General features: G+C 40.2%; 2 protein-coding genes across 4 annotated transcripts in view; one reads left to right on the top strand and one right to left on the bottom strand.

The window, feature by feature from the left end:
• Positions 1-661: 661 nt before the first annotated feature.
• On the bottom strand, positions 662-12,446 carry clgn (calmegin). Of its 3 annotated transcripts, none has more exons than XM_015388208.1 (15): positions 12,292-12,446; positions 8,770-9,024; positions 8,618-8,691; positions 8,466-8,524; positions 6,147-6,288; positions 5,979-6,060; positions 5,688-5,880; positions 5,427-5,616; positions 5,194-5,307; positions 4,948-5,104; positions 4,650-4,865; positions 4,442-4,558; positions 4,226-4,358; positions 3,998-4,143; positions 662-1,963 (listed from the first exon to the last, which is right to left on the bottom strand). In XM_015388208.1, the coding sequence occupies exons 2-15, from the start codon at positions 9,022-9,024 to the stop codon at positions 1,892-1,894; spliced, it is 1,950 nt and encodes a 649-aa protein (XP_015243694.1). In that variant the 5' UTR covers positions 12,292-12,446; the 3' UTR covers positions 662-1,891. The 3 variants fall into 3 exon arrangements, with proteins under 3 accessions (XP_015243694.1, XP_015243692.1, XP_015243693.1); XM_015388207.1 differs by having other exon boundaries at positions 1,892-1,966; XM_015388206.1 differs by lacking the exon at positions 12,292-12,446 and having other exon boundaries at positions 662-1,966.
• A 1,389-nt stretch (positions 12,447-13,835) lies between these two features.
• The window catches only part of exosc9 (exosome component 9), a 12,428-nt gene continuing 6,875 nt past the window's right edge, over positions 13,836-19,388 (top strand). The window contains exons 1-4 of the mRNA XM_015388186.1: positions 13,836-14,000; positions 16,651-16,745; positions 17,650-17,769; positions 17,900-18,002. Coding sequence (XP_015243672.1) covers positions 13,935-14,000; positions 16,651-16,745; positions 17,650-17,769; positions 17,900-18,002 — 384 coding nt within the window. The 5' untranslated portion in view covers positions 13,836-13,934. The remainder of the gene's footprint in view (positions 14,001-16,650; positions 16,746-17,649; positions 17,770-17,899; positions 18,003-19,388) is intronic.

The following is a 19,388-nucleotide window of genomic DNA, read 5'->3' as shown; positions in this document are numbered from 1 at the left end:
GGTTTGGTCAGGAAGTCATCTTCATAGCGCGCCGGCAGTCAGGGCGTGTCTGTTATCCACGCAGAAAACATACAGACGGGAAGTATAAAAGGATTAAGCAACATATAGAAGTGTATGATTGTAAAGAAGAAGGAATAGTTCTTAGAATATATGGCAAATAAATAATCCTGAAAGGTATGGCCTGCATTAGAGGAAAATGCAGGAAAATATTGGGAGTAATGAATTATTGTGAAGAAACTCCAGCTGATCTTTACACATCAAAAGGTGAAAGCAGGTAGATTTTCTTTAAAACTGTTGAGTCCAAGATTTAATTGATTAAAATACGTTCATAAATGATTGAAAGTTCTTTAGCAGTTCTAGTGCATTACTGGTTACTAAACTCACCTATTTGTCTGCAGTTCTCCCAGAGTTAAAACTATTGTTTAGCAAGTTGTCAGAATCTCATGGAGGGCATCCATGTGTGCACCTGGATTTAAAATGTTTGAGTTAATGGGGCGTACAAATACAAACCTTTTTTAATACGAGGTATGTTTTCCCCTAAATATGGTTATGGCCTACTTTGATGAACATCATTCGGGTGTGTAGTTGTCACCTAAATGTTCGACTTCAGGGAGGTGGGTGGAGCATTATGTGTGCCGGTCAAAGTCATGTTTATTCTGTGTGTCATTCTAAATTCCTCCTTAGTCACTTCCTGCTCATGTTTAGAGTCAAACTGCCTTTGAATATTTTGTTTTGTTTTAATAAAAGCTCTCAAATATCACTCCGTCTTATCTGCACAGGTCTATGTAAAATAAAAAAAATGATCAAAATGGACAAAATGTATCTCTTTTTGTTAGTTTTACTTCCAAGAGCGAATATACAAACTGTAAACAGGATTTAGAGCTAAGATTTGGCAGAAGGGTCAATTACAAACTCTTCAGACATTAATATAAGGCCAGCATCTCTCCCAGCCAATGAGCTTGGAGAGCTGTTTTAAGAAAGCACTGCTGCATTTAGGTTTATTTTAAAATTTTAGAAACTCTGGTTCCCTTTCTCACAATTAATTAGCAAGGCAAAATAAAAGTCTACTTTTGCTACAAGCCTAGATCAGTTATTTATATATGTTCATATTTCAGACCTCTGCTCAAAGCAAATGAGTGTCACACATGGAGCTCAGATCTTTAATATTAAACCTTTATTCATAACGGCGTGAAACAAATTCAAACCAATAAATAGAAGATCGGAGCTCATTTTCAACTTCACATTAAAAAAGTTAAGATGCTCATTACAAACTAGCTAAAAGTCAAAACAGCAAATGCAATATTGGTTTTCTTAGCTGGATTCTTTAAACCAAGCTGAGGAGGACCGGTTAGCCTTCACTCTAGCCTCAGTGTTTTGAAACGACAATTATTGTGAAACTTTCCCCTCAAATGAAGAACAGACGTGAATAAAACTCTGCGTTTGCCGTAAAATGATAAAGTGTGTTAACAGCAGCCTGAGGCTGTGCTGCTTTAAGGACAGCAGGTGGATGGTTTGTGGAGAGAGAAGTTAAAAACAGGAGGAAGATGTTGACGTCTGACACAGATGAAGGTTGGAAACGATACGGAGGCTAGAGACGGTGGAGGACGGGGGGGACAAGAAGACGTCACCTCTGGCTGGCTCCTCCCACAGAGCAGATGGGAGGAAGGGGGAGACATGGAACAGGGTGTGTGGGTATTTGAGGCTGAAAACCTGGGCTAGGTGGGTCAGAGCTGAGACACAGATGGGGCGGCCGGGTGACTGCAGGCTACCGTCTGGGTTGGAGGAAATGCCACGCTGCTCCACTCAGGGAGGAGAGAGCAGCTAGAACAGAGAAGACCACTTTCACCTTCTCCCCCATAGAGGAGAAGAGATGGCGGGTGTGGGGCTGGCCTCAGTCTTTCCGTACCCTCCTCTTTCTGACGGCTTGTTTGTGGCTCTCTTCAGCAACGCTGCCTTCATCTCCCTGCTGAAACCCAAACAGAAGCTAAAGTTGACAAACGATTCACTTCAGGTTAAGTTTAGGTTAGGTCAACTCAGTCAAAATCCTCAAAAAAGTTATATATAGATTTATATATACATAACTGTTTTTTACAGGCATCTGAATGTAACATTTACAGTGTTTCCTCAGTCCTCTCTGGATTAAATGTGAAAGAGAGTTGAATTTGCAAAGGCTAGGTGTCTTCTATTCAGTATTAAAGTGAGGCTCTGTAGCGTAGTTTTAAGCAAAATATCAGTTTGGAGAAGCTAGATGTATTACTGGGTTAATCAGTTATAAAGTATTAAGTATAGTGGAGGCATTTACATTAAAAAGAAGATTGGTTTGAATGCCATCATTAAAAACTGGTTTAGTTGGTAAGAACAAAGCTTTCCGTTTTATCTTGATGACAGAATGAGATTTTTTTTCCTCATCAATTTATTTTTTTGTGGAATTTCTGCTGGACAGTTAGGAGCCTGCTGCCTCCTCTCCCATGAAAGGAGGAATAAATTGATGGGATGATTTTTTCATTGAAATACATTCAAACAATTACAATAATGTTAAGGTTTGACTCCTTTGAGAAATTTACAGGGGAAAAAAAAAGTTTGAATCTTCAATCAAGGCAAGTATAGTCAAAGATAGGCCTCTGATTAACACACCTTTATCTGTTATTTCTGTTAGCTTTAGCATTTCCCTGTTAGCATTGTTGGGCCATAAATAGCAACTGACACAGCGACTGAATCAAATACGGAATCCAACCAAATATTGCAGTCATTACTATTATGATGAGGACTATGATTGGATGTTATAGAGCCATCATTAAAGTAGGGTGACCAGATTTGGGTTTCTGAAAAGGAGGACTTTTTTTTTGTTTTGGTTTTTTTTTAATGGGGGAGGGGGCTGACTGGACCGGACCGGGCATTCGAACCGAGCCATCAGCTCCAGGACTGGTCCCGGTCCAGAGCCAGCCAGGGATGGAGCGACCGAACCCGACCGGTGACAGTATGCTTCCCCCCACCTGCCCAAAAATACATATAAAGGCTTTAAATGACCTGAAGTCTATAGAGGAAATATCAATTATTTTTGTAATAAAAATGTTTAAAAATATATATACGCTTAAAATTGAATAAAAATGAGTGTGCCTCATCAGGCTAATGTAATAAAACAATTTCACAAAGAATTTGAGTCACTAGGTCACATGACCTGGAAGCTATTGAAGAAAAGTCCCAACATTTGTCTTAAAAAATATCTAAAAAATTGAAAATAGCTTAAAATTGCATAAAAGCAAGTGTTACATATGTTATCTATTGCCGTGATTTTATATTCGTTTGGTCTTAGCTGGTCACAAGATAAGGAATTTATTGATTTTTGTTTCTCAAGAGTGCTTGGTTCAAAGATTTGTTGACGGTCCCTAAATGCACCACAGCGTGTGGGAGGAGGGAGCAGCTGAGAGACGCCGGCCGACATCGGAGTCCCTCAGTCGGATCAACCGTTTGCTAGTTCCCACTGACTCCGCAGAGCTTGAATATCCAGTATCCAACTTCAAACTAACTTTACCACGGTGCTGACGGCTCAGCTCTGCTGCACCATAGTCGACCAAAATCCCGGACGATTCTGAAATTCCCCTTGGGCATTTTTTTAGGTATGAAAGTAGGACATGTCCTGGAAAAAAGAGGACGTCTGGTCACACTCATTAAAACCTATATAATAGCAGTTCAACAGATGGGCCTCTACCCTGTCGGTAGGACAGGCTAATGGTCCTAAAATCAGATATTGTCTAAACCTCAGTTAACTGCTGCTCAGAACTTTGTTTAGGAACTAATTTCTGACTCTTAACTTAAAACCTGTAAAATAATCTTTCAATACCTCATCAGTCTTTAGTACTATGCATGATGTCTGCTACCTGCTCTGAACTACTCGTCAAAACTCTTAAGCTCGCTTTTGCTTGTGTGTTACAGGCTGTGTGCCTGTTCAGTTAGATGGACCTGAGATGATGCATTCTGCTGGTAACCAAACATGTACCTCATCTTCTAATGTTCTTTCTGGACTTTTGCTTTCCTCAGCTTCTTCCTCCTCCTCTTCTTCTTCCTCCATCTCTTCTTCTTCTCCATTATCTGCCCCCTCTTGATTGTCCTCTTGTGCACCATTGTCCTCCGTCACACCTTCACCTTTACATAATAAAAAGGTAAGAATGATGAGGTTGAAGAAGAAAGCTGCAGTAAAACAGACGATCAGGTGAATAGGTCACACCTGCTGCCGGTTCAGCTTCTTTGTCTTCCTCGTCTGCTGCCCCTTCCTCTTCTTCTTCCTCCTCCTCATCCTCCTCTTCTATTCTAGCCTGAGGTAGTTCGACCTTTTTGTACACATAGTCATCTACAGGTTTCTGGAAACGTCAAATAGGAGCTTTTAGAAATTATTTACAGAAAGTTGAGAACAAAGGTAGAGATTGTGTGTTTTTTCTGCTACCTTTGGCCAACAGAAGAGCACAGCCAGACCAATAGGGAGGCCGACTGTCAGGATGTAGATTATCCAGAGCCAGGGTCGCTCCTCGGCTGCCATCATCAGCTGGGCAAATATCCCCGGCTGGTGGGATTAAAACAGGACATCAGAGATGAAGTGGAACTGTTAACCCTCCCTGAAACACGGAAACTCTGTCCAACCTTCCCTCACTGACCTCGTTGGCACTTGCCACCAGTTTCTTCAGCCCCCAGCTGTCTGAGGCCCAGCGGTCAGCGACCTCCTTATGAGACGTGATGATGAAATTGTCGAAGTAAATGTCTGAGGTCATGGACCAAAGCTCTAGACCCACAGCTTTAAAAGGTGTCATCCTGAAGGGGTGCAGGTCCTCGAAATATTCAGGGTTCATCATTTTCCGTGGCTTCCACACTCCCTTCAGAGGAGACGAAGCAGAAGGTTTCAGGGTAAGAACATGTATACAGATACAGGCAGCTGAAGGGAGGATTTCCTGTCACCTGATAGTTGGGGTTGTCAATCAGAGGGGCTTTCCACTTGCCCTTATACTGTGGGTTGTTGATCATTGGTTTCTTCCACTCCCCGCAGCCAGGGGCAGTCTCACAGGCTGGGTTAGGAACCTGCGGTGCCTCCCACTCTCCATCCATCTCCTCGTCCCTGCAACCCAAGCAAAGAGCAATCAGCCCTGCTCATCACTTTGTTTTAGAGGACCCACATAGGGGCTGCTGGTCAGCTCTAAGACCCACCAGTCTTCTGGTTTCTCTGCGTTTGGGTCAGAGACAAACTCTGGCTCGTCATCCAGCCAGCCCTCAGGCTTTAAGGCATCCGGGTCCTCAATCTTTGCAGGCGCATCCTCGTCCCTGCAAAGCAAAGATTCATGCCATCGCTCATATTTTCTTAGAACTGCTGCATGGATGGTGTTCAGGTCTGCAGGGTACCCAGACTGCTGTACTTCTGTAATATCTGTAGATATAATCACCAGTCATCAGGCTTCATAGCCTCAGGGTCAGGAATCTTGGCCCGCTCGTCCCAGTCGTCCGGCTTGGAGTCATTTGGATCGTCGATCTCCTTGGGCGGGTTTACAGGAGGCACCATGTCGGACAGCAGGTTCCCACGGCTCACGCTGGACTGATCGATGAACATCTCATAGCTGTTGTCCGGGTTCAGGACTAAAAGGAAACAGAAGTGATAAATAAAATGTAAAAAAAAAACAGAGGCTCCTCATTAATCAGCCACATACCGAGGGTGTAGAGGTGGGTCTTCCTGTCTGTGTAGAACTTCTTCAGGTCCACGTCGGCCCTCTTGGCGTGCTTCTCCTCCATGTCTTTGTTCAGGGGGTTTTTGTGGCGGAAGATGAAGTGCAGCTTGTAGTCCTCTCCACATTTGTCGGGTCCGAACATGATGGTGTAGGGCGTCCTGTCATGGAACTGTTCCTGGAGCAACAAAAAGGATGAAATCAAGTATCCCAATTAAATCTGTAATCTGACCATCTGTGAGGCTGACCACATTAATTTATCAACCAGATACCAACCAGACTGAGACTGCCAGAGTCTGACAGCAGTTTGATGTACGCTCCACCACAGTCAATACCATCTTGGAAATTCACCTCATACCTGGAGTAAAACAAACAAACATGGACTAAACCTCTGAGCCTGTCTGTTTTATTAATAACAGCACGGGTGTGTTCTTTTGAACTCACTGGACTACCAGAGATTCATCCTGGAAGACAAAAGGTTTGTCCAGCATCGCAGCTATGGCGTGATGTTTCGCCCGAGACTTGAGCACCAGGCCCTGGTCTCCTGGAACCTTGTTCTCCTTCAGTGGCTCCACCATCCACTTTCCTGCAGGCAAACAAGAAAGAGGACAGACACAAGGGAGTTACAAAAATATTAAAAAAGTTACAAACATAATTTACTGGTTTCAGGCTCCAGATACAGGTTGGTGCAGTGAAGAGGCAAAGCTCTATAAACTGTCAACACTTCCTGCGCTGTTGACAACAAAACTCCCTCACTCCCCATCTCCGTTCTCCTCAAGCCCGGTAGTGTGTTCAACACTGAGAATTTGGATACAGTTCAGGCAGGCATTTAAACTGTCTGACCTCTCTATGCTAAGTCCAATATGTAATAACCACCTTTTTCCAGCCTCCAATCTTGATGTTACCTTTACACAATGGGACACTTGGGGTCTTACCACATGCAGGGATTTTTTTATAGATAACACTTTTCCTACTTTCACAGATCTGGCCAACAAACACTCTATTCCTAAATCCAGTTTTTTCCAATATCTTCAGATCCGTCACTTTATTCAAATGTATAATCCATCATTTCCTCAATTACCTGAGGATTCAAAACTGGATGTTATACTAAAGACCCCCATAACTTTAAAGGGCCAAATCTCTAATTTATATAACTTAATCATGTCATTTAGTAGCGTATCAACAGATAACATCAAAATAAAATGGGAGGCAGAATTAGGGACAGCCATTTCAGAAGAGATGTGGGTTAGAGCTCTTAATCTTGTGAATGGGACTACTTCTTGTGTACGTCTCAACCTGATTCAGTTTAAAATTCTCCACCGTACTCACTATAGTAAAGTCAGACTTGCCAAAATATACCCTGAAATAGATGGTACGTGTGATCGTTGCAGAGCCACCAACGCAGACTTAGCTCACATGTTCTGGTCATGCTCTAAGATGGAAGAGTTTTGGAGATCAATATTTGAGATTTTGAATGTTGCGTTTGGCCTACATCTAAGACCTAGTCCTCTAATGGCTATTTTTGGGGTTGATGCAGGGATTTCTAGTGAGGCAAATGTTATTGCTTTTGCAACTCTGATTGCTCGAAGGAGAATACTTTTAGAATGGAAATCCCAATTTCCACCTAAGGCATCAATGTGGCTTTCTGATATGATGATGTTCCTAAAAATCGAAAAAGTGAAGTACTTTCTGACGGGATCGACCAAAAAATTTTATAAAGTATGGGGCCCTTTACTGGGTTATTTTGATAAACTTGCAACTCTCCCTTCTCACTAGTAAGCAAGTCTCAATGTAAAGTGTTTCCATTTTTGGATAAGAATTCCCCCCCCCAAAAATTTATTTACTTATTTTTTCTTTCACCCAATTTTTAAATTTTTATTTATTTACCCCCCCCCCCCCCCCCCCCCTTTTTTTTTTTTCCTTCTTGCCGGCATAGGGTTAGTTGGGGTTGGATGGGGTTTACAAAAATATAAAAATGTCGAAATGCTGTGTGGTTCTTGTCATATTGTACACAGTCAGAGGAATTGTAATAACTGTTAAACACTACAATCTGAATGGCATTGTACATCTGTTTTAACAACAATAAAAATATGATAAAAAAAAAAAAAAGTTACAAACAAACCACCAGACTTTCTTTTCCAAGTTTGAAGACGTTTCGTTTCCCATCCTTGACGCTTTCTCAATTAAAAATGACTGGATTAGCGTTGAGTTATATGCTTTATAGCATAGCCCTACAGAGCCTTGTTATGGCTTAGAAAAAATGCAAATTGAGCTGAAAAAACAGGTCCACCCCTTAGTGATGGGGAGTAGTTGAGGTCATTGTTGTCCTGCAAGAGATGATACTGGCCTATGCCTCTGAAAATGGAGTCGTAAGGGTTATTGTTGGCCTGGCTGACCAGGAGAGATATTTTGGTCCCCTTCATAGTGATGAAGGGTTGAGATGATAGCGGGGACTCCCATAGCTAAGAACTCCCATAACGACTCTATAAATCCTCTACCTCAAAGCAAATCCAGACATTTTGAATTGAGAAACCTTCCTGGATAGGAAGCGAAACATTTCCAAACTTGGAAAGCAAAGTTCAGTGGTGTTTTTTTTTTTTTGTTATGACTAGAGCGAGAACATAAAGAACTCAATCTAAGCTAAAATAACTGCTTTAGGCAGCTAAAAGCACCGTCATTGTTCAATATGTCATTTACATTAGCACTGCGTCTGGGCTGTGATGAAATAACAGACAGTAGGGACTAACAGATAAAGATACAAACCGTCATATTTGGCGATGTCTTCATCAGCATCCTCCTTCATAGTTTTTGATAGCTGCCATCTGCCAACATGGACGTTATAAAACTCTGTTAGGCACACCTAAAGCCCCACATCACTAAAATCCATCAGAGTTTTATCAGACCCCCTGGTATACCTGTCCAGTGATCCATCATCAAACGTTTCTGTAAAATACACATCTCCAGTGGGAACAGGAGTCTTGTACGTAACCTGCGATTGGTGGAGACAGATTTCAAACTCAAAGGTTTAAAATCCAAACATGCGCTTATTCTTGGACATGTTCCCCACCTGGAAGGTAACATTAGCGTCAATTTCAGACGTTTCAGCTCCGTCTTTATCCTCCTCAAACTGTTCTTCATCTGTCACCATTGCTTCCTCCTCTTCATCATCATCTGCCATGAGAACCTGCAGCTCCTCCTCGTCTAGACCCCCATCGCCGCCCAGAGCTTCCGATTCTGGATGCTCATGGCTAGATGCGATGGCCGCCAAGACCATAGAGGAAAGGAACAGCAGGCGCCACACCCAGCCTGCACCTAGATTCATCTGAGAAGAAGGAACCAGACATACAACACAAGGAGGTGGTGATATAGGAGATGTTCTTCATAGCGAAGTGTTTGTCAGCAATAAAAAAAAAAGAACATCAAGCATTTAAGATGTTAGAGGAGTGACTGGATGAGATATAGAAGTTACACAAGTCTGTGTCACGACAGCAGAGTCTGTGACATACAGTTCGATTTATTTTAGCTATAAAAAAAACCTTCCCATAAATATAACATCCAGAAACACTGAGTGTATGTGACTAATTGCAGATTTCCTCTTTTAGATTTCTGGTTTTAATGACTTTATAACCAAGGATCTGCATGCATATAAACAGCATTGAAGATCTGCTTAATATTTCCTTTATAACAGATATCTGCAACTTCATCTGGATCCGCTCAGCCTGGCTCTGTTTGGTTTAGGAGCAGGAAATGAAAATCCTCACTGTGGACACCAGCAAAGCTCCAGGCTTCCCCTGATAAATCATACTTTTCATTGAGATGTTTATCTGCTTGTTACTAACTGAGGAGGCAGTGAGGAAAACTCCCCTCTATGGCTCTTTAGCATTCATCTAAGTGCTCAGTTTGCGCCAACGTGTTTAATAGAATCACCACAGCAGCTGTGAGTGAAACCCTGAAGGGGAACATAATAAGGAGAAGCTTATAGGTAACTGTAACCCATACAGTTGACAAAATTATTCTTAGGACCAGAAGGAAACAATGACAAGCAGAGCTGGAAGAGATCTGATGATCTGGCTCTGAAATCTAGAGACAAAGCAACAGGCACCACTATGACCTCAATAAGCAAACTGTTGTTAATATATAACTATTAGAGAGGGAATCCATTGATGATATCTGGTTTCATCCTTTCCTTCTTCATCATTTATTTCCTATAAAAGCAGTTCACCAGTTTTAAACAACGTTCAAAGGCTTTTCTGTACATTATTATTATTTTTTTCCTATATTTCTGTCCCAGATAATTCTACATGTAACAAGGGCTGGTATGTTTAATGAGTTAAGAACAAGAAAACAGTTCAACTAAGAAAGTACAGAAAAATGTATTACTGCTGTTACTGTAACAGAAAAAATAAAAAAAAATCTTCTGCAGCAGTTTATCCCTGGCTCCTCTATGAATACTTTTTATGACGGCCTCTTTATATTTTTTGGGTCAAATATAAAACGTGATGCAACATACTAGGAAGAAACGCAGCAGATTTTGAACTGCCTGGGAATCGTCCTGTCAAACTGAGCTACTTTTGCCATTTTATAAAGCAGCTAATAAGGTAAATGCATGGAAACCAGCTTACCAGTGGTAAACAAGGCATTAAAAACCTAGGGTTTCAAAAAAAATGATTAGTTTCTCATTAGTGATGTACTGATCTGATTGGTATCTGCATCGCTCCCAATATTGAAGAAATTATAGATCAGTTAGTGGTGAAAATCAGCCCAATTCATTAGAGCTGATCCATTCAGTATATTTCTATGACAAATATAAGTTTGGCTAAAAATCTTTTTAAACAGCAGGAAAGTTAAGCCCTTATGGGCATCTGTCTCTGATTCAGTAAATACAGTCAGTTTGCATATTTTATTTTCAGGATGGAAATAACATGAAAGCAAACAAAGCTCTGGTATTGGAAAACTATTGTAATCTGCAGATGAAAGTATTGGAATCAGATCGTAAGAGAAAAAATGTGGATCTGTGCATCCAACTTAATGGGGAGAAAAAATTAAATGTATACTGGCAAGTTTGTTAAGCGACAAATGATTTCCTGGAGAGAGCAAAGATTACGATTAAGAAGATTAACTTTATTGTCCCAAAGGAAATTTGATTTGGGTACAGACTCTGGCTGCTACATGGTCTAAAAACTATGTGTCAAACTGCATTCACACCTAAAAACATTGCTATAAAAATGCCATTATAAGACAATAAATAAATACATAAGGAAGCGTATTATATTACATTCACAATAAAAAAAAAATTGAAAGAAAAAATGTATAAAAATCCTTCTTTAAAAAAATCTGTTATGTGAGATAATGAATACGTAAAAAAGCATGTCAGCTTAGTTTAAATTTTGAATACCATTGCCTATTCCACAATTTACTGCTTAATCCCGTTTATTGCCTTCATGGAAAGCGGAACAAATGAGTTCTTATAGCGGTTCAATCTACAGGCAGTAACTCTAAGACGTCGACCTGAAGGAAGAAACTGATATTCTGAATAAAGAATATGAGACCAAGAATGGCCAAACAGATGTGCACTGCCAGTAAGCTGGCTGAAATAAGGAAACTACAGGTTTCCATTCTATAAAAGAAGGGAAAAATTAATCGTTTGGAAACTAATGATTCTGGAGAAACAACATTGTAAAAGGAAAGAATATTGTTAAGCCCCTGACTGCAAGCTATGAATGTTTTATATATGTTACTCTAAAGGGTAGAACAGCTTTTTTCAAAGGTTTTGATGCTTTATAGTCAAGCTTTAAGCAAGAAACATACAGGAGAATAGAATGCACTTGAAATAAGACCAAATAAATGGCAAATATCAGAATGAAATAGATTAAAGGCTTGGAGAAAATTTAAAGACATTAAGTCAATATATATAGAGACAAAATATAAAGTCATGGGAGATGATTCAATTCTCCTGTTTGGTGCTAAACCTGAAACACTTCACATAGAAGCAGCTTCATGTCTTATCAGATCAACTAATAATTATATCACCTACATGTGATGATAAAGTATGTTATCTTGCAGCAAAGCAAAGCAAATAAGCTGCTTCAATTCTCCAAGCTGTCTGTTGTTATACTTTCTCTAATAACGCTGCTGATAAATAGTCTTTATTTGTTGGTAGAAAACGCCCACCTTTAGCAGCTGCAATGTTAATGACAGCGTGTGAAAAGAAAAAAAATAATAAATAAAGCTGATGGGATGGATGTAGAGCCAACATGGCTGCCGTGGAGGACCGCAGTGGCCCGAACGGCTTCAAGATGAGCGGCTGTGTCCGCAGCACCTGCTGCTGGATGCTAACAGCGCCTCTCCACTGACAGCAGCACAATATGCGGCTCAGCGGATAAAAATAATTAGCTCATACAGTCACAACCTTCATTAAACACATTTGGCTTTGGATCTAGAAAGTATGATATACAAAATAGAACAGCAGCTTCAAAACAGGATTTGTTTTGACAGTAAAAATGAATGAAAAGCAGCTGCTAGCAGGCTAACTTAGCATTAATGTCGCATTAGATGATATGTAGAGACTTACAGAGAAGCAAACACTAACCTTATGAGATGTTTTGACCGCAGAGGAGAAATCCTTTAAAAAATCTGTCTCTATGTGTCAGAATCCTGAGCAGTTGTCCCGCTTCGGTTTCAGAGGGAAAGGGAGATATCTGAGGGAGCGTGAGTGACAGCTTGGTCAGAATAACGGTAAAGCCAGTGATGCGTTCGAGGACAGGCGGAAAAAAAACAACCTCTCATGAGACAAAATCTACAGAAGAGGATAAGGGCCCCTGGGGGAAAAAATAATTAACCGATTTTTTAAATATTATTTCAGTTTAATATGGGAAAAAAGTCAGAAAACAAACTATACTTTCCTACAGCCTTTGCTAACAAATAGACGCATATATTTAAAAACCCCGTAATTTTTAGATAATTAGGGGTGTGGGAAATAATCGTTTTGGCGATATATCGTGATATTCGGCTGTCCAATATAATATCGATCTTTCACTTCTTAGTATCGATTTAAAAAAAAAATGGTTACATAAAGCATTGATGGGAAAATAGGCTACCTCTGCACCACCACTCTTGCAGAAAGCGCTGTGGAGCCCTTTAACTGTGCGTGCAGCACCAAATCTGTATTTGAGGCCGTCACAGTGGAAGAAAAGCCCAAACAACATGGATAATAATACCTAATCAATATTTTCTGATGAAAATATGCAGCACTTGCTGTTTTATCTCATCATTTGATTTTGATAGCTGGGGAAAATATGGCAATATATAGTGATACTGCAATATCGTGATAATATCGTATCGTGACCCAAGTATCGCGACATGTATCGAATCGCAACACTCATGCCAATACTCACCTCTATAGATAATAGGTATAGTTGAAAAACTCTTTCAGTTTTGAACTCTGGGGTGTAAATCTTTTCCTTTTTTGTTATTATTTACCTACGTTTATCAATAAACATTCTGCATAAAATTGATCTTTACAAGCACTCATATCTACATAAATTTATTATTTTATAAGTTTTTATTAAAATTGTTATTTATCTATGATTTCACTGAAGACTCCTAGATGACTTGCAGAGACACATAGTTTTCTATTTACCCTAAATAACACAAAATCTAGTTCTGAAAAGAGCAGGAATTCTATACTTATCATCTTTGATGTTAATATATTGACATATATAATTAATCACAAAAAATTTAAATGTTTTGAATATTTCACTTGAGAGTATTACTGCTGCCACTATCTGTATTAGAGGGGTAAAAATGGTAGGGCCATGGCCGCCCCTGGCCCCGCATCGAGCTCTGCCCCTGGTACTGTATACTGCTGTATTCTTCAAACGGAAGGCGTTTCGGGGTTTCCCGCTGACAGTGAATGCAGCATCTGTCGTAAACTGAAATTATTTTTACGTTAGGTTTTGGATGATTTGAAGTACACTTCGCTGCAGCAAACAGAAAGGGGCGGGGACGGACCACTGTCAGGCTTCATTTCCCATAATAACTGACTCACGTTACAGAAAATCCAGTGATTAAACGTTGTAGCTTAGGTAATACATTTTATAAATAAACCTATCGGGCTTTAGTGTCGTAAATCGTTTTTACCCGCGCATGCGCGAAGCGTGTAAACACAAGGCGGTACGCATGGTTGCTGAGAGGTGAAATTAAAAGTGTGAATATAAAACAGAAACCTGCAGCATGAAGGATACTCCGCTGTCCAACTGTGAGCGGGACTTCCTACTAAAAGCCATCGAGGAGAAAAAGGTAACGTTTAATTTGGATTATTTTATACCGTAAAGCAATCTGAAGTCAACTATCTTCATTTTCTACCAAAATTCTACAGTTATCTTGTTCTACAGGGGTTAGATGTAATTCCCACTCCCCATTATGACATTTTGTTTGTCTCTCATATTAAATATATTTTAGGAGATGAGAAAACATATGAATAAAGGAAAAACGTCTGACTAAAAAAACAAAACAGAAACCTCCCCAGGTATTTTAGTTTTTCTGGAGATGTAAGTAAAATATACTTAATTTGGTCGGTTTTAATGTTTTAACAATGAATGTAGCTGGTAAATCTCAAACAGTTTGGGGGATCTTTCCCTCGTTCTGTCACCACATTAGTGAGAAATATGCATTTATAGTTTGAACAGCAATCCAAGAATCAACCTCATGTCAAACACCTCTCACTGGCCATGGATAACCACTTATTCTGGACGTGAGTCATGTTAGGAGACATGTATTGGGTTGAAGGATGACATTTTGAGGAAAAAAAGAAAATAATTTGTTCATATAACAACTCCTGAAACCAATGGCGTAACTATTGGTAAGCAGAGGCTGCATTTGCGTAGGGGCCCCTGACCACTAAGGGGCCCCCATCACTGACACCTGGTTTTACCCCAACACATGCCAGATTTCAACATGATGGTGAGCCGTTTAAACACGACACCAATAGCAAAGCAGACAGTGGTAATTTTAATTACTAGGTTAATAACTGTTAGCTCATTAGACGCTTGGTAAGAAAATACACCCATATAATATGTTTCAAACCGCTTTTTTACACTATGACTTGGAATTATGGGTAATCCAGAGCGTAGATCAGTCATCCCCAAAGTCGGTCCTTGAGGGCCGCTGTCCTGCAGGTTTTAGAGATTTCTCTGCTCCAGCACAGCTGGTTTTAATTGAAAGCTGATTAACAGGCTTTTGTTCAACTGCAATCATCATAATCAGCTGTGTTAAAACAGGGAAACCTCTAAAACCTACAGGACAGCGGCCCTCAAGGACCGACTATGGGGATGCCTGCCGTAGATTAAAACCATAAACGCTACTTACAATGTGTTACTGACGATGGATACCAAAAAGAGTTACTTAAGCGGATTCCAGAAAAGAAAAAAGAAAGAAGAGCTGCTGGAAGAACAGAAAAAACTTAACAAAATAAACACATTCTTTCAAAGAACAAAAGAGGGAATGATGGACGTTGCTGCTACAGTACTTCATATGGAGCCCACCCAGATAATGATGCGTACAGGCCTTTTGTTGTGTCGTTACGGCATTTTCTGAAACACAACTACAACATCTTGGCTTCTCCTCCTGATGCTGCTCACAGGCTTTTTTTGCACATGTTCAGCCATTGTGGATGTGTTGGTCTCTCTGGAATAAGCAGCAGGCTAATCTCTAAAGTGTTTCTGATAGAGTCTGCTCTGTGGGGAAAAGCACTGCTCTCCTGCAAGAATTTGGTCCCCAAACATGAAGCTGTTGGGTTACCAAAGGGAGCATCATCTAATGCTGATTAGGGGTGTAAATAATAATCATTTTGTATCGATCCAACAGCCGACGATCCGATGCATCGACACGTTTGTGTTAAAGATTCTGTGTATGCACCTTAATGCTCTATCTTTCCGGTTCTTTTCCCTGAGAAGAGATCACTTGGGACAAACTCTTTAAATAACACTTCATAACTTATATGTACGGTATTAAATAACCAGGAGACATGACAACAGATTCTGATAGAAATTGTAATCTTACTCAGATCAGAGAAATTGCTTAGAATATACAGAAGGCAGCTGTTCCCCTCCGGGCTCACCTCTCAGGAAGTGACCCCAATTAACAGTTAAAGAGGCATTTTATACATCTCCAGTCTGCCACATCATCTAATTTTACATCATACACTTTAGCAGATGAGTAGACATTTATGGCTCCAGCCTTATCAAAATAAAACATTGCTCTCATTCCACTGCCAAATCTTTGCCACGTACAAAATGACATAATTCGATTAAAACGTCAGTTCTGACGCGCATCAGGCAGCCCATAACAGGGTGTGATAAACTCACACATCTCCAATGATAATTATCCTAACACCCGCAAGAGTATCGATTCATGTTTTTTGCTCCTGGACGTAATTCTGACTCCCGTGCTGCGTTGGCACTAAACCTATTTTGCTCTCCTACCTCGCTTCCTTTAGCCACCACCCTCTTTCTGCTTCCCTTTTTTTTTGATGCAAGGCCTTTCAGACCCTATAACACAGAGGCATTATTATTTTTCAGTGATTGAGGTTTTAATAGGCGTTTTTTGTGTTGAACTTTTGTTGCTTCTTTTATTTGCTGTTGCTTCTCAAATAAAATGCATAACGATATTACAGCTTTCATTGATTTATTTCAATTTTGAAACTTTGTCTAGCCTGTAAGGTGGAAAAAAAATTAACCAATTAATTGAATCGTATCGTGGTGTATTCTTGAAAATAATCGATAATTTACACCCCTAATGCTGATATCCTGATAAATCAATAAAACACTGATTTGCTTATTTTTTCTGCTAAGTTAATCTGATGTGCCCAACAGAGCAGCACTATCAGATGTCCTCCTGATTTAATAGATCAAAGGCTCCAGATTAACCTCTCTGCTGTCTCCTCCTGCAGCGCCTGGATGGACGACAGACCTATGATTACAGGAAGATAAAAATCACCTTTGGGAGTGACTATGGATGTTGCTTTGTGGATCTGGGACAAACCAGGTGAGCGTTTGGTGAACTAAAGCAAAACATATGTTGATCCGTTTAATTCTGCTTTGAAAGGAGGATCCAGAGTTAAACAGCACATCTGGAGGCGATCCTTCATGGAGGACTGGAGAGGGTGAAAATCTGGAAACCTATTGAATCACTAACTGGCTTTTTTTATTTAAGTAAATGCTATTTATATTTATCATGTACTATTCTTCAGTTTATTTTTAGAACCTGTGTTTATGTTTCATTTAAACTCATTTTATCATTTATTTCTTCATTAAATTAACCATATTCTGCTTTATTTTCTTCCAAAATAATGTTTTTCGTTTTCCTACCAAACATGGAAGCTGTTTTAACTTTCTCTTGAAACTTACGAGCAAGCTGTGTTTCAGAGGGGCTGCCTTGCAAGACATGAGGTCATGGGTTCGATTCCCGGCCCCAGGGTTTTTCTGCATGGAGTTTGCATGTTCTCCTTGTGCACAAACGAGCTCTATCCGGGTAATCCAGTTTCCTCCGGGAGTCCATAAAACCGACTGTCAGTTTAATTGGCTTCTCTAGATTGTCCTTTTAAAAGAAGAAAAATATATATAAAAAAAAAAAAAACAGAATTCACAAATTTTTTGATATTTAAATGGGGAGTTATAGTTTATGGTAATGTTTTATCGTGTGTTGCAGTTGACTTTTGTTGTTAAACTGTTGAAAGATTGGTCGACAAAAAAAATTGTTAACCACTTGGTCAAAGCCTGCAGCTGCATTCAGTCTGTAAATCAGAATGGGCAAAAGTTATCGTCTCCAGATGTGCTGAGCTGCAGAGATACAACCAGAGGTCTCAGCAAAAGGTGGCTTTACAAACTAATGATAACATTTCTGATAGTTTTCTAATCTGAGCCGCCTGTGTGTGCGTTTTTTTCCCCAGGGTTATGGCCCAGGTGTCTTGTGAGCTGGTGACGCCTAAGGAGAGTCGTCCAAACGAGGGCATCATGTTCTTCAACCTGGAGCTCTCACCCATGGCCTCGCCTGCGTTCGAACAGGGAAGGTGAGAACAAGATCGGACACACCTGTGCGTGTGGCTTCTCGTTTAACCCTCTGCATTTCATTACACCTTAAAGAGTTTAGATGGGCCGTCGGAGCAGAAAATCATATGTGGGATTTCTGTCTCCCTGCAGACAGTCAGAGCTGTCAGTGAAGCTGAACAGACAGCTGGAGAGATGCCTGAGGAACTCCAAGTGCATTGATACCGAGTCCCTGTGCGTGGTGTCTGGAGAAAAGGTGATGCACATAGCGAGACACACGATTCGCAACACAACACCTGGCATTAAACAGCTCGGATCCCTGCTTTTGTAAAACATTTCCCAGCCATTTAGAAACCTTTTTACTTGGTAGATAGCTTTATGTTTCCCACATTCTGTGCAGCTCCCTCTAAACCTATTGACATCCTGAATACGGAGAAACTTGAAATAATTCATTTTTTTTTTTGTTTGAGCAACATAAAATCAAAATAAAACATATGTCCTCTAAATTCAGCTTATTTATTCAATGGGAGAAAAAAAATAACTGTATATAACAAACTAAAACTTATCTTCCCACCTAATAATACCATTATAGGACCTTTATAAAATTATGTAGCACTAGAACCACTTATTCCTTGCAGCTGTTATCTAATAATTACATCCTAGACAAAGGAAACAGGTCTGCATCAGATTAGGCATCTTGTGATGCTGATGATGCTGGTAATGGCTGCCATGACGATTATCTAAGTTGTGATATGTGCCTATGTTTTTGTGTGGATCCATCACTGTGATCTCAGCATTTCAGCAAATGTCCATCTGTTGCTTTTAGACTCCATCTTACTGGCTAATGGTTACATTAGTAATTAATTAGCCTCCAAACAGTCCTTTAGAGCATTATTATTACACACATTGATATCTGTGGCTTTTCCTACCATATCTCTATAGAATGTCTATAGGATCTGTTTGTTTTTCTGGTTGTTGTATATCATCGAAACACAAACTGCTTTATTTCTTAATGTAAGCTACCTATTACTCTTTATTTTGAATGCAAGTTTTTATTAATGTGTTTTTGTAAAGTTATAGATTGACCTTTTTTCCTCCAACGATAAACCAAATGGATTACACTGATCAATCTAAACATTGATAGCATAGAGTTTAAGGTTCCTAACCAGGCATCCCCTAACCCCCAGATTCCACATACTCCGTCAGCGCTCCGCTCCGCTCCGCCCCGCTGACGTACGTCGTGCGGAGCGCTTGTCTTTCATGTAAATCAATGAGAGCTGTTCCACATCCACCGCTACTCCTCCGCACGTCTCCGTCCACGTACGTCTTCTCCGTCCGTCACCGACAAATTACGGAGCCGAGCTATTTTTTGCTCCGCTCCGGTCCGGCCAAGTCAAGATCCGCAATTGCAATCGCACCAAAGAGGAAAAAGAACCTCGACAAATTCCGGTTCGTCAAATTAAAATATTGTAGCAACAGATTGGTGACTTTGCGTGGAACTGTTTATAAAGCCGTATGTTCGGAAAGGAAGCTCGAGGCGGAGAAAAAGCTAGAGAATATATATAGCCTACGTATATATATATATGTGTGTGTGTGTGTGTTTACATACATACAGGAGTCATGGAACTCTGCTTACAGCTCC

The sequence above is a fragment of the Cyprinodon variegatus genome, unplaced genomic scaffold, assembly GCF_000732505.1.
Source record: "Cyprinodon variegatus isolate N-32 unplaced genomic scaffold, C_variegatus-1.0 Scaffold416, whole genome shotgun sequence".
NCBI classification, from domain to species: Eukaryota; Metazoa; Chordata; class Actinopteri; order Cyprinodontiformes; family Cyprinodontidae; genus Cyprinodon; species Cyprinodon variegatus.
This window is presented reverse-complemented; position numbering and strand designations above follow the sequence as displayed.